This window comes from Molossus molossus, unplaced genomic scaffold (genome assembly GCF_014108415.1).
Source record: "Molossus molossus isolate mMolMol1 unplaced genomic scaffold, mMolMol1.p scaffold_m16_p_1, whole genome shotgun sequence".
Classification (NCBI taxonomy): Eukaryota; Metazoa; Chordata; class Mammalia; order Chiroptera; family Molossidae; genus Molossus; species Molossus molossus.
In genome coordinates this window covers 39,241,838-39,255,130 of record NW_023425344.1, presented here as the reverse complement: position 1 = coordinate 39,255,130, position 13,293 = coordinate 39,241,838, and the positions used below count along the sequence as shown (strand labels likewise).

Here is a 13,293-nt window from a genome sequence, read left to right as displayed (position 1 = left end):
GCACGACCAACCAGGGCCGGGGACAAACTGCAACCGAAGTACGTGCCCTTAGCGGGAACCGAACCCAGGTCTCTCTGTACCGCAGGCCGACGCTCTAACCGCTGAGCCAAACTGGCCAGGGCTAGTTATTATACTCTTAATAGAAAGTTTACAGAGATAGTGTATTAGTGTCCTAGGACTGCTGTAACAAATTACTGGCTTAAAACAATGGAAATTTTTCCCCTCAAAATTCTGGAGGTTACAAGCCTGAAATTTAGATGTCAACAGAGTAGGCTTTTTCTGGAGGTTCTCAGGGAGAATTTCTTCTGTGCCTCTGTCCCATCTTCTGGTGGTTACTGCGAATTCTTGGAGTTCCTTGCCTTGTACACATACCACTCCAATCTCTGCCTCCGTCTTCACCTGGCACTCACCCTGTGTCTTCTGTGCCCAGATTTCTCTTATAAGGCAGTAATTTTCAGCCTTTTTCATCTCATAGCACACATAAACTAATTACTAAAATTCTGTGGCACATAAAAAAATATATTTTTTCAAGCCCTGGCCGGTTTGGCTCAGCGGTTAGAGCGTCCGCCTGCGGTCCGGAGAGACCCGGGTTTGGTTCCCGCTAAGGGCATGTACCTCGGTTGCGGTTTGTCCCCGGCCCTGGTTGGTCGTGCGGGTGGCAGCCACTTGATGTGTCCCTTTCACATCTATGTTTCTCTCTCTCTCTCTGTTCCTCTCCCTCTCTCTCCGTCCCACTCTCTCTGTGTAAAAAATGGAAAAATGTCCTCGGGTGAGGTATATATATTTTTTCAGATCTGACAAAAAAAAAAATAGGTATAATTTTGATGCATTCACACCAGACGACTATCGTTATGTTGGCTGTTGTCGTTTTTTAATTTGACAATCTAAGGGAAAAGAGATCAGTGCCCTTCCTAAGTAGTCAGGTATTGCCATGTTTTAAAAATTCTTGAAGCACACTGGTTGGAAATCACTGTTATTAAAGACACAAGTTATTGGGTATAACTTCATTTTAACCTGATTATAACTGTAAAGACACCATTTTTTAGCCCTGGCCAGTTTGGCTCAGCGGTTAGAGTGTCGGCCTGCGGTCCAGAGAGACCCGGGTTCAGTTCCCACTAAGGGCGCGTACCTCGGTTGCGGTTTGTCCCTGGCCCTGGTCGGTTGTGCGGGTGGCAACCACTCGATGTGTTCCTTTCACATTGATGTTTTTCTCTCTCTCTCTGTTCCTCTCTCTCCCTCCCGCTCTACCTGAACAAAAAATGGAAAAATGTCCTCGGGTGAGGATAAAAAAAAAAAAAAAAAAGACACCATTTTTTAAAAATACCATATTCACATGTATTAAGGGTTAGAAACCTAAATATATCTTTTGCGGGGAGACATAATTCTACCCACTATAGATAATCAATACTTTCTCCTAAAAAATGAAGACTACAATACTATACCAACCCCCCCCCCCAAATTAATAGCCAACTATTCCAATAATTATAACTTAGGGTGTCTATATTTTAAATGAACTCAAAATTTATCAAGAAATTTTTATTGACTATCTTTATGACAAGAGCTTATTCTGTATACAAAAGAATAAATTTGGACTCTTATGTTATATCATATACAAAAGTTAATTCAAAATGGATTAAAGACCATAACATATGAGATAAAACTTATAAAAGTCCTAGAAGAACACAGAGTTTGAAAAACTTCACTGTATTGGACTTCACAATTATTTCTTGAATATGACACCAAAAATATATGTAACAAGGGCAAATATAGATAAATTGGACTTTACCAAAATTAAAAACTTGTATGCATCAAAGGATAAAAGTGAATGAAAAGGCAAGCCACATGTGGGAGAATACTTACAAAACACATTTAATAAGGAATTAATATCAATATTATACAAATAATTCCTACAACTCAATATCAAAAATAAACCTGATTGCCCTGGCTGGTTTGGCTCAGAGCGGTGGCTCTCAGGTTCAATTCCCAGTCAAGGGCACATGCCTAGGTTGCAGGTTCGATCCTTGGCCAGGTTGGGTCATGCAGGAAGCAACCAACTGATGTGTCTTTCTCACATCGAGGTTTGTTTCCCCCCGCCTTCCACTCTGAAACTTAATGAAAAAATATCCTTGGGTGAGGATTAACAAAACAAAGAAACAAACAATAAAAACAAAAACTCAATCTGATTAAAAAATGGGCATAGGATTTGAATAGACATTTCTCCAAAGAACATACACAAATGGCCAACAAACACAAAAAGATGCTCGATGTCACTAATCATTAAGAATATACAAGTCAAATCCAAAATGAGATACCACTTCACTCCCACTGGGAGGGCTATTATAAAGAAACAGAAAATAACAAGTGCTGGCAAGGATGTGGAGAAACTGAAATCCTTACATTGCTGGTAGAAAGGTAAAATGCTGCAGCCCTTATGGAGAACTGTATGACAGTTTCTCAAAACATTAAACATAAAATTAGCATACGATCCAGCAATTCTAGCTCTGGGTATATCCTAAAGAACTGAAAGTAAGGACTCAAATAGATATTGTATACCCACGTTTCACTGCAGCATTACTCTCTGGTTAAAGATGAAAACAACCAGATGTCTATTGACAAATGAATGGACAAAGTAAATGTGGTTTATACATACAATAAAATATTATTCAGCCTTAAAAAGGAATACATTCTGACACATGCTATAACATGGGTAACCTTGAGGTTAAGTGAATCTTAAGGCTGAGTAAAATAGACCAGTCACAAAAAGATAAATATTGTATGATTCTACTTATAGGAGGTACATAGAGGGGTCACATTCATAGAGAAAGTAGAATAGTGGTTGCTAGAAGTTGGGGTGTGGAGAATGGGAAATTAGAGCTGAATGGGTAGAATTTCAGTTGGAAAAGATGACAAAGTTCTGCAGATAGATGGTGGTGAGAGTTGCACAATAATGTAAAAGTAGTAACTGCCACAGAACTGTACACCTAAAAATGAATAAAATGGTAAAGTTGATGTTAGGTATATTTTACTACAATAAATAAAAGTAGGATATAACTGCCATGGCCAGTTTGACTCAGCAGCTGGAGCGTCCACCTGCGGACCAAAGAGTCACAGGTTCTATTCCGGTCAAGGGCACGTACCTTGGTTGCGATTGGTCCCTGGCCCTGTTTGAGGTTGTGCGGAAGGCAGCCACTCAATGTGTCCCTTTCACGTCAATGTTTTTCTCTCTCTCTGAACAAAAATGGAAAAATGTACTCGGGTGAGGAAAAAAAAAAGAAAGTAGGATATAACCTTAGTAAACATATATGCACCCAAAATAGGAGCACAAAAATACATCAAAAAACTTCGGGAGGCCCTGGCCGGTTTGGCTCAGCGGTTAGAGCATCGGCCTGCAGTCCTGAGAGACCCAGGTTTGGTTCCCGCTAAGGGCACGTACCTCAGTTGCAGTTTGTCCCCGGCCCTGGTTGGTTGTGCGGGTGGCAGCCACTCGATGTGTCCCTTCACGTCGATGTTTCCCTCTCTCTCTCTTCCTCTCTCTCCCTCCACTCTACCTGAACAAAAAATGGAAAAATGTCCTCTGGTGAGGATAAAAAAAAAAAAAAAAAAAAAAACTTCGAGAGGACTTCAAAGGAAAAATCAACAGCAATACAATCATAACAGGGGACTTCAACACCCCGCTGACATCACTGGATAAATGCTCTAGGCAAAAAATTAACAAGGAGCCCTGGCCGGTTTGTCTCAGAGGTTAGAGCATCAGCCTGCGGTCCCGAGAGATCCGGGTTCGGTTCCCGCTAAGGGCATGTACCTTGGTTGCAGTTTGTCCCCGGCCCTGGTTGGTTGTGCGGGTGGCAGCCACTCGATGTGTCCCTTTCACATCGATGTTTCTTTCTCTCTCTCTCTCTCTCTCTTCCTCCCACTCTACCTGAACAAAAAATGTCCTTGGATGAGGATAAAAAAAAAAAAAAAAATTAATAAGGAAAACAGAGACTCTACATGATTCAATAGATCAAATGGATTTAATAGCAATATACAGAGAATTATACCCCAAAACTGCAGAATTCACCTTCTTCTCAAGTGCACATGGGACATTCTCAAAGATAGACCACATGTTAGGACACAAACTAAGACTCTAAAAGTTTAAGAAGATTGAAATCATATCAAGCATCTTCTCAGATCACAGTGGCATGACTCTAGAAATCAATTACAATAAAAACACGCAAAAACATGCAAACACATGGAGGCCAAATAGCATGTTATTAAAAAATGAATGGGTTTCGAAGGAAATCAAGGAAGAAATTAAAAACTTCCTGGAAACCAATGAAAATGAACACACAACAACAGAAAATCTATGGGATACAGCTAAAGCAGTTCTAAGAGGGAAGTTCCTAGCACCACAGACCTACCTCAAGAAACAAGAAAACTTCTTAATTGACTTTCTAACTCTACAACTTAAAGAACTAGAACATAAACAAAAAGAAAACCCCAGAGCAAGTAGAAGGAAGTAAATAGTAAAGGTCAGAAATAAAGGACATAGAAACTAAAAAACAATTCAAAAGATCAATAAAACAAAGAGCTGGTTCTTTGAAAAGATAAACAAGATTGATAGACCTTTAGCCAGACTCACCAAGAAACAAAAAAAGAGGACCCAAATAAACAAAATCAGTAATGAAAGAGAAGTAACAACTGACACCACAGAAATACAAAGGATCGTTAACAAATACTATGAACAATTATATGCCAACAAATTGGACAATCTAGGCGAAATGGACAAATTCTAGAATCACGCAGTCTCCCAAAACTGAACTGGGAAGAGAGAGAAAACTTGTACAGACCAATAACAACTAAAGAAATTGAAGATGTGATCAAGAAACTCCCAGAAAACAAAAGCCCGGGTCTGGATGGCTTCACGGGGGAGTTTTACCAAACATTCAAAGAAGAACACCCATTCTTCTCAAATTATTCCAAGAAGGAAGCCTTCCAAACTTGTTTTATAAGGCCAGCATAATTCTAATTCCAAAACCAGATAAAGTCACTACAAAGAAAGAAAACTACAGACCAATATCCTTGATAAACATAGATACCAAACTTAACAAAATACTAGCAAATCAGATCTAGCAATACATGAAAAAAATTATTCACCATGACCAAGCGGGATTCATCCCAGGGATGCAAGGCTGATAAAATATTCGCAAATAAATGTGACACACCACATAAACAAAATGAAAGATAAAAACCACATGATCATATCAATAGACACTGAAAAAGCATTCGACAAAATCCAGCACCCATTTCTGATAAAAACGCTCAGCAATGGGGGAATAGAGGGATCATATCTCGACATAATAAAGGCCATATATGAAAGACCTACAGCCAACATCATACTCAATGGGCAAAAACTAAAAGCATTTCCCTTAAGAACAGGAACAAGATAGGGATGTCTACTTTCGCCACTCTCATTTAACACAGTACTGAAAGTCTTAGTCACAGCAATTAAACATGAAGAAAAAATAAAAGGGATCCAAATTGGAAAGAAGGAAGTGAAACCATCATTATTTGCAGATGATATATTGTACATAGAAAACCCTAAAGATTCCATCAAAAATCTACGAGATTTGCCCTGGCTGGTTTGACTCAGTGGTTAGAGCATTGGCCCACAGACCAGAGAGACCTGGGTTCGGTTCCCACTAAGGGCATGTACCTTGGTTACAGTTTGTCCCTGGCCCTGGTTGGGGTTGTGTGGGTGGCAACCACTCGATGTGTCTCTCTCCCTCATGTCACTGTTTCTCTCTCTCTCTTCCTCTCTTTCTCCCTCCTGCTCTATCTGAAGATAAATGCAAAAATGTCCTCAGGTGAGGATAAAAAAATCTACTAGATTTAATTAATGAATTTGACAAAGTAGCAGGATACAAAATTCACGTCAAGAAATCAACAGCATTCTTATACACCAATAATGAACTCACAGAAAGAGACACTAAAAAAAACAATCCCAGCCCTGGCCGATTTGGCTCAGCAGTTGGAGCGATGGCCCACGGACCAGAGAGTCCCAAGTTTGGTTCCTGCTAAGGGCACATACCTCAGGTGCAGTTGGTGCCAGGCCCCATTTGGGGTTGTGTGGGTGGTGACCACTCGATGTGTCTCTCTCACATCAATGTTTCTCTCTCTCTCTTCCTCCCTCTTTCCCTCCCACTCTATCTGAACATAAATGCAAAAAAATGTCCTTGGGTGAGGACAAAAACAAAAACAAAACAACAACAACAACAAAAAAATCCCATTTACCATTGCAGCAAAAAAATTAAAATACCTAGGAATAAACTTAACCAAAGAAGAAAAGGACCTGTTCGCAGAAAATTACAGGTCATTGAAAAAAGAAATAGAGGAAGATATAAAAAAGTGGAAGTGCCCTGGCCGGTTTGGCTCAGCGGTTAGAGCGTCCGCCTGAGGTCCGGAGAGACCCGGGTTCGGTTCCTGCTAAGGGCATGTACCTCAGTTGCAGTTTGTCCCCGGCCCTGGTTGGTCGTGTGGGTGGCAGCCACTCGATATGTCCCTTTCACATCGATGTTTCCCTCTCTCACTCTTCCTTTCTCTCCCTCCCACTCTGTCTGTACAAAAAATGGAAAAATGTCCTCGGTGAGGATAAAAAAAAAAAAAAAAAGACTGAAAGTGAAATAATTAAACAAAATTTTAAAAAAGTGTAAGTATATACCTTGTTCATGGATTGGAAGAATTGACATCATTAAAATGTCCATACTACCCAAAGCAATGTATAAATTCAATGCAATCCCCATTAAAATACCAATGACATATTTCATGGAACTAGAACAAATACTCAAATTTTATATGGAACCAAAAAGACCCTGAATAGTCATAGCAATCTTGAAAAAAAAAAAGAACAAAGTAGAAGGGATCACAATATCGAATATTAGGTTATACTACAAAGCCACTGTAATCAAAACAGCCTGGTACTGGCACAAGAACAGGCACATAGATCAATAGAATAGAATAGAGAACCCAGAAATTGACCCAAAACATTATGCTCAATTAATATTTGACAAAGGTGGCAAGAGCATACAATGGAGTAAAAACAGCCTCTTTAATAAATGGCGCTGGGAAAATTGGACAGCTATATGCAATAAAATGAAGCTAGACCATCAACCTACACCACACACAGGAATAAACTCAAAATGGATAAAAGACTTAAATGTGATCCGTGAATTCATAAAAATCCCAGAAGAAAATGTAGGCAACAAAATTTCACACATCACACCCAGCAAAATTTTTTACTGATACATCACCTAAGGCAAAAGAATCAAAGGAAAAAATTAATACATGAGACTACATCAAACTTAAAAGCTTCTGCACAGCAAAAGAAACAAGCATCAAAATGCAAAGGGAACCCACTACATGGGAGAGCATAATTGCCAATGATACATCAGATAAGGGGTTCATTTCCAAAATATATAGAGTACTCATATAACTCAACAAAAGAAAGATCAAGAACCCAATTAAAAAATGAGCAGAGGACCTAAACAGACACCTCTCCAAACAGCACATACAAATGGCCAAGAGACATATGAACAAATGCTCAGCGTCACTTATCATCAGAGAGATGCAAATTAAAACACCTATGAGGTATCACCTCACACCTACCAGAATGGCTGCCATCAATAAATCATCAAACAACAAGTGTTGGCGAGGGTGTGGAGAAAAGGGGACTCTAGTACACTGCTGGTGGGAATGCAGACTGGTGCAGACACTAGGGAAAACAATATTGTGTTCCCTCAAAAAATTAAAAATTGATCTGCCATTTGACCCAGTGATCCCACTTCTAGGAATATATCCTAAGAAGCCTGAAACACCAATCAGAAAGAATATATGCACCCCCATGTTCATAGCAACACTATTCACAGTTGCTAAGATCTGGAAACAGTCCAAGTGTCCATCAATAGATGAGTGGATAAAAAAGCTGTGGTACGTATATATAATGGAACATTATGCAGCTGTAAGAAAGAAAGATCTCTTATCCTCTGAGACACCTGGAGGGACCTGTAGAGTATTATGCTAAGCAAAATAAGCCAATCAGAGAAAGACAAATATCACATGATCTCACTTATTTGTGGAATATAATGAACAAAATAAGCTCATGAACAAAATAGACCCAGAGACATAGAAGTAGGGTACAGACTGACAAACCTCAGAAGAGGGGGTCAGGGGTGGGGTGGAGGTAAACCAAAGAACTTATACAGGTATATGCATAACCAATGAATATAGACAACAATGCCGTGGGGGTCGGGGAGTGGGGGCATGGGGATGGGATTGAGAGGTGGGTGTCATTGGGGAAAAAAGGAGAAACATCTATAACAAAAGGAAATTTAAAAAATAAAATTAAAGAAAAAAAAAAAAGCAATGGGGCTCCTAAGCAAATTACCAGAATTAATGACAACAGATTACCATTGAATTTGATTTTACCAACGCTTAACCTACACTTCAAATAAAGTAACTTTGAAAGTGCATTTTCTGTTCTATTCAAGTCTTTACAAGAGAAACAAATATATTACCTCCTGTATTTCTTTTTCTAATAGATCCACTCTTTCACGAAGGTGTCTCCTCTCTGTGTCAATAGAAAGAAGTTCCAGTCGAACTGAGCTGCTTTCTCCCTCAGCTTGATGGGCTTTGACCTCCCAGTCTTCAGCACGGTTATGAAGCATTTGAAATCTATCTAACAAATCTTGATTTTCTTTTTCCTGGTTTAAGTATAATTAAATTGTTTCTAAATTAGTAATTATCACTTACTAGAATACCCATGTCAGAAACATATACACACACTGGGATTTTTCTTTTAATTTAGGAAGCATAAGCTTTCTGTGCAGACACTATACTAAGATCTGTGGGGAAATATAAAGAGACAGTAGGCAAGATCTCCATCTCAAATGTTAATAATCTAATAAAGGAGGCAGAATAAAAAAATATAAAAAAGTAAAAAAAAAAAATTGGTCTTAAATCCAACCTGAACATTTTTCTTTACCTTAGCAGCCATTAAACTCTCCCATCGTGACACCTCTGTTATGTAATTGTGAACTCTACTCTTCATTTCTTCTTTCTCTTGCACTGCTGCTTCCAATTCCAGTGAGACCTCCTATAAATCAGAAAATTGAAGACAAATCTAAAATGACCATAATACCTAATGAGTTCTATTTCTATTCAAATAGCTACTTTTGAATTTGGAAAATAAGAGAGAATTGGAAAACTGTTCCTAAGTGTTACTTGTACTTATTTTCCCTGACTGATCTTCACTTTTTAACTGAACATTACCACATATCTTCCACAGTAGTCCTAACCATGTATCTGGCTCAAGGGTTGGCATTTTAAAAAACTCATTTATCAGTAATACGCTTTACATGAAATAATGCTGAAAATAATTTAAAAGAAAACAAAGTATTTTAAACAGGAAAATTATTGGTCTTCTAAGTACAATCCTTTAATGAACCAGTACAAACAAAGCTAATACCTTGAAGTATTTAACATTCTGAAATATTCATTAATATGCCTGGCCGGTGTGGTTCAGTGGTGAGCGTAAACCCATGCACCAAGAGGTCATAGGTTCAATTCCAGGTCAAGGCACATGCCCAGGTTGTGGGCCCAATCCCCAGTTGGGGGCATGCAGGAGGTGGCCAATCGATGTTCTCTCTCATTGATATTTCTCTCTCTCCCTCCTTCTCCCTTCCTCTCTCTCTAAAATCAATAAAGGGAAAAAAAAGTATTCATGAATTTACTTATACCTATAAATAAATTAAGCCTGTCCACTGGAAGTAAGTATGAATAATTAAAATCTATCATGGGTCTTTAAAATACAGCAACTTTGCCCTGGAAGTGATGCTGAGGTCCTCACCCAGTAGGGTGACAACAATTTCTGCCATAGAGAATAAACACCATGCTACCAGCTTTAGAAGTCCTTACAAAAAAGACCAAAATGGTAAGGAGACCACAGTTGTACCCATTAGACATCCTACAATATACAGCAGCATTTAAACCACATTTTATTTTATTTTATTTTTTTATCCTCATCCGAGGATACTTTTTTGCATTTATCTGCAGATAGAGCAAGAGGGAGAAAGAAAGAGAGAAAAACATCGATGTGAGACAGACACATCGACTGGCTGCCACCCACACGACCCCAACCAGGGCTGAGGATAAACTGCAACTGAGGTACATGCCCTTAGCGGGAACTGAACCTGGGTCTCTCTGGACCACAGGCTGAAGCTCTAACTGCTGAGCCAAACTAGCCAGAGCTATTTTATTTTTTTTATCCTCACCCGAAAACCTTTTTGCATTTATTTTCAGATAGAGAGGGATGGAGAGAGGGAGGAAGAGAGAGAGGGAGAAACGTGGATGTGAGATAGACACATTGGTTGCCACCCACACGACCCCAAGGGCTGGGGACCAAGGTAAGTGTCCTTAGCACAGTAGTTCTCAACCTGCCTAATGCCGCAACCCTTTAATACAGTTCCTCATGTTGTGGTTACCTCCAACCATAACATTATTTTCATTGCTACTTTATAACTGTAATTTTGCTACTGATATGTCTGAGGCGACCCCCGTGAAAGGGTTGTGCAACCCCCAAAGGGATCATGACCCACAGGTTGAGAACCTCAGCTAGCGGGAACTGAACCTGCAACTCTCTGCTCCACGGGCCAACGCTCTAACTGCTGAGCCAAACCAGCCAGGGCTCTAAACCACATTTTAAAATACCCTTTTAAACACCATTATACTTTAAAATTTTTTTATGTTGTTGATATTAATATTGTTAAAAATTTTAAATATTAAGAGCTTTAAGGTATAAGACGTACACAGAAATAATATAACAAAAAATATACTGCAAAACTGTGTACTATAAAACTATAAATTTATGGATTGTACTCATACCTGGTTTTCTCTTGCCATTGTAGCCAGATCATCTTGTAATCTTCTATTTTCCTTAAAAGATATTTCTTTAGATCTTCCTACTTCATCCAGTTCTTTGTTAGTTGCATCAAGCTGGCGCCGGAGGCTGCTTATTTCGCGGTCCCGATTAGTCAGTGTTTCCTTTAGCTGGCTGTTTGTTACATGAGTGATGTGAAAATAAAAAAGAACTTTTTGGAAAACTTATTTAAAGAAAAAACTGTAGTATTCTGAAATAAGTATACTAAGAATACAAGAAATTATAACTACTGCCCTGGCCGGTTGGGCTCAGTGGCTGGAACATCGGCCTGCGGACCAGAGAGACCCAGGTTCAATTTCCGTAAGGGCACGTGCCTCGGTTGCAGTTTGTCCCTGGTCCCGGTTGGGGTCGTGTGGGTGGCAGCCAGTCAATGTGTCTCTCTCACATCAATGTTTCTCCCTCTCTCTTCCTCCCTTACTCCCTCCCACTCTATCTGAAGATAAATGCAAAAATGTTCTCGGGTAAGGATAAAAAAAAAAAAGAAATTATAACTACTGCATTAAGACACTGAGTAATTAGGTAAAGAAGACATTTTATCTCTGTATCAATCATTCTGAGCAAATGAAGTCATAAAATAAATTCTTATTTAAGAATCAAGTAAAAACAGAAGACTTTCAAGTGTTAGGAGATTCAATTGGCAAATAATAAAATAATAACAGATTCTATTGGTAAACATCTAATGTTTAAATCCCTGCTGTTATATAATATAAAAGGGTATACAGAATAAATGATTAGTGACTTTTGTCTTGAAGTAGAGACTAGACATAAAATGTAAAATTCTGTTCAATATAAGTTTAGATGTAGAATAAATTCAAGACTAGCTACTACTAAAGTAATCTGAATTTTAATAATTAGGGCCTGCCTAGGGTAAGTTACAGTAGAAACAGAGCAAGTCGGTATGTAAAAGAATAATAAGGCATAGTGTTTAGATGTGGATGACAGAAGATGGCAGAAAGTTAAAGAGAATAACATTTTCATGTAGGAGACTCAGAAAGTAATGCTGCCATTGGCAAAAATTTAAAAAATGGAAATTTAACTACTGACCAATGCTACTTAAATAAAGCTGCATTCACTGAAAATTTCTAAAAAAAGCTGGATGCCATTATATTGATGACTTACTTCAGAGAAGATTCAAACTCTGAGAACGTTATCTTCATCTGAGCAATAGCTTTTTCCTACAGAAATTATAAAAATATATGATTTGAAACAATTCATATAAGAATGTCTTTAGTTAAATTTACATAATTTATAAAATTTCCTCAGTTGAAATCTAATTATATAACTTATGCTACAAAGGAAAGCTCTGAGTAAACATACTTCCATGTCCCACTGTACTTCACATACTGGCATGTTTCTCCTCACTCTAAGAACTTAAATTGTTTCCTTGAATTTGCTGTTATCACATCTGGTAAAATTACATTCTAGAAATATAACTTTTAAAGATTCAAATGATTGAGATAGAATGAAACGTAAACATATGAGAAAATAGGGCCTGGGTCTTAACTTGTACATGGATAGTAAGAACTGCATACTTGAAACCGATAATTAAATAATCTTTTCTGTTTAGATGCTGGATAACAATATTTAACAGTCACATACTTTATTAGCAAGATTTTCTTGCAAGTTTGCAATCTGTTCTGTCTTATCATCTACAGTCTCCTGAAGAAAGTCTTTTTCTTTATCAATAACACCAATGGTCTTTTTCATTACATGAGCCTCTTGATCCTGTGAAGTCATCTTAAGGTGTAATCTACCTATGAATAGAAATGTTTGTTAGCCAAAGTATATTAGAATTAGCAAAAACAAAATTTAAAAACACTTACTTATATTTTCCTCCAGTATTTTAATTTGTGCTTGGGCTGATTCAAGTTCACCTCTTTTTATGGAAAGTCGGTGTTGATAATCATCAAGTGACCGCTGTAGCTGCTCATTTACTATCCTAAAGAATCAGTAGACAAAAACAAATGGTATTCTTTATCTCTGGTAGAAATAATTTTTAAAAAGTGAGAGATCTCAGAAAATATTTTTCTTATTTTTTTAAAGTTTCTTTTATTTATTTTAAAGCTCTTCAGTATAATCAATGGCATTATATTATATATTATTTCTTGACATCCAACAATCTTCTTCAAAATGGCTCATCTTCCTAAAAATAATATAGTATAAAAATCAAATTAATTGTGTTCTATTTTCTAGAGGCTTCCTGGTAGTTTTAAAGCTCTTCTCAGTTTCCCACTATTACCCTCTTGCTCTTAAAATCTATTTCCAATAGTGGAGGCAAAAACAAAGTCCTGGTTTTTTATAGTATGGCCTAGCATGTCAAA

At 38.0% G+C, this 13,293-nt stretch overlaps 1 protein-coding gene across 7 annotated transcripts in view; it reads right to left on the bottom strand.

Moving 5' to 3' along the window:
- Positions 1-13,293, bottom strand: part of CEP135 (centrosomal protein 135) — a 79,514-nt gene that overhangs the window by 14,573 nt on the left and 51,648 nt on the right. For 6 of the 7 annotated variants that reach the window (XM_036270902.1, XM_036270866.1, XM_036270893.1 and 3 more), the window contains 6 exons: positions 12,796-12,911; positions 12,572-12,726; positions 12,092-12,147; positions 10,918-11,086; positions 9,020-9,130; positions 8,553-8,738 (listed from right to left, as the gene is read on the bottom strand). In XM_036270902.1, coding sequence (XP_036126795.1) covers positions 8,553-8,738; positions 9,020-9,130; positions 10,918-11,086; positions 12,092-12,147; positions 12,572-12,726; positions 12,796-12,911 — 793 coding nt within the window. The remainder of the gene's footprint in view (positions 1-8,552; positions 8,739-9,019; positions 9,131-10,917; positions 11,087-12,091; positions 12,148-12,571; positions 12,727-12,795; positions 12,912-13,293) is intronic. The other variant, XM_036270875.1, reaches the window with a different exon arrangement.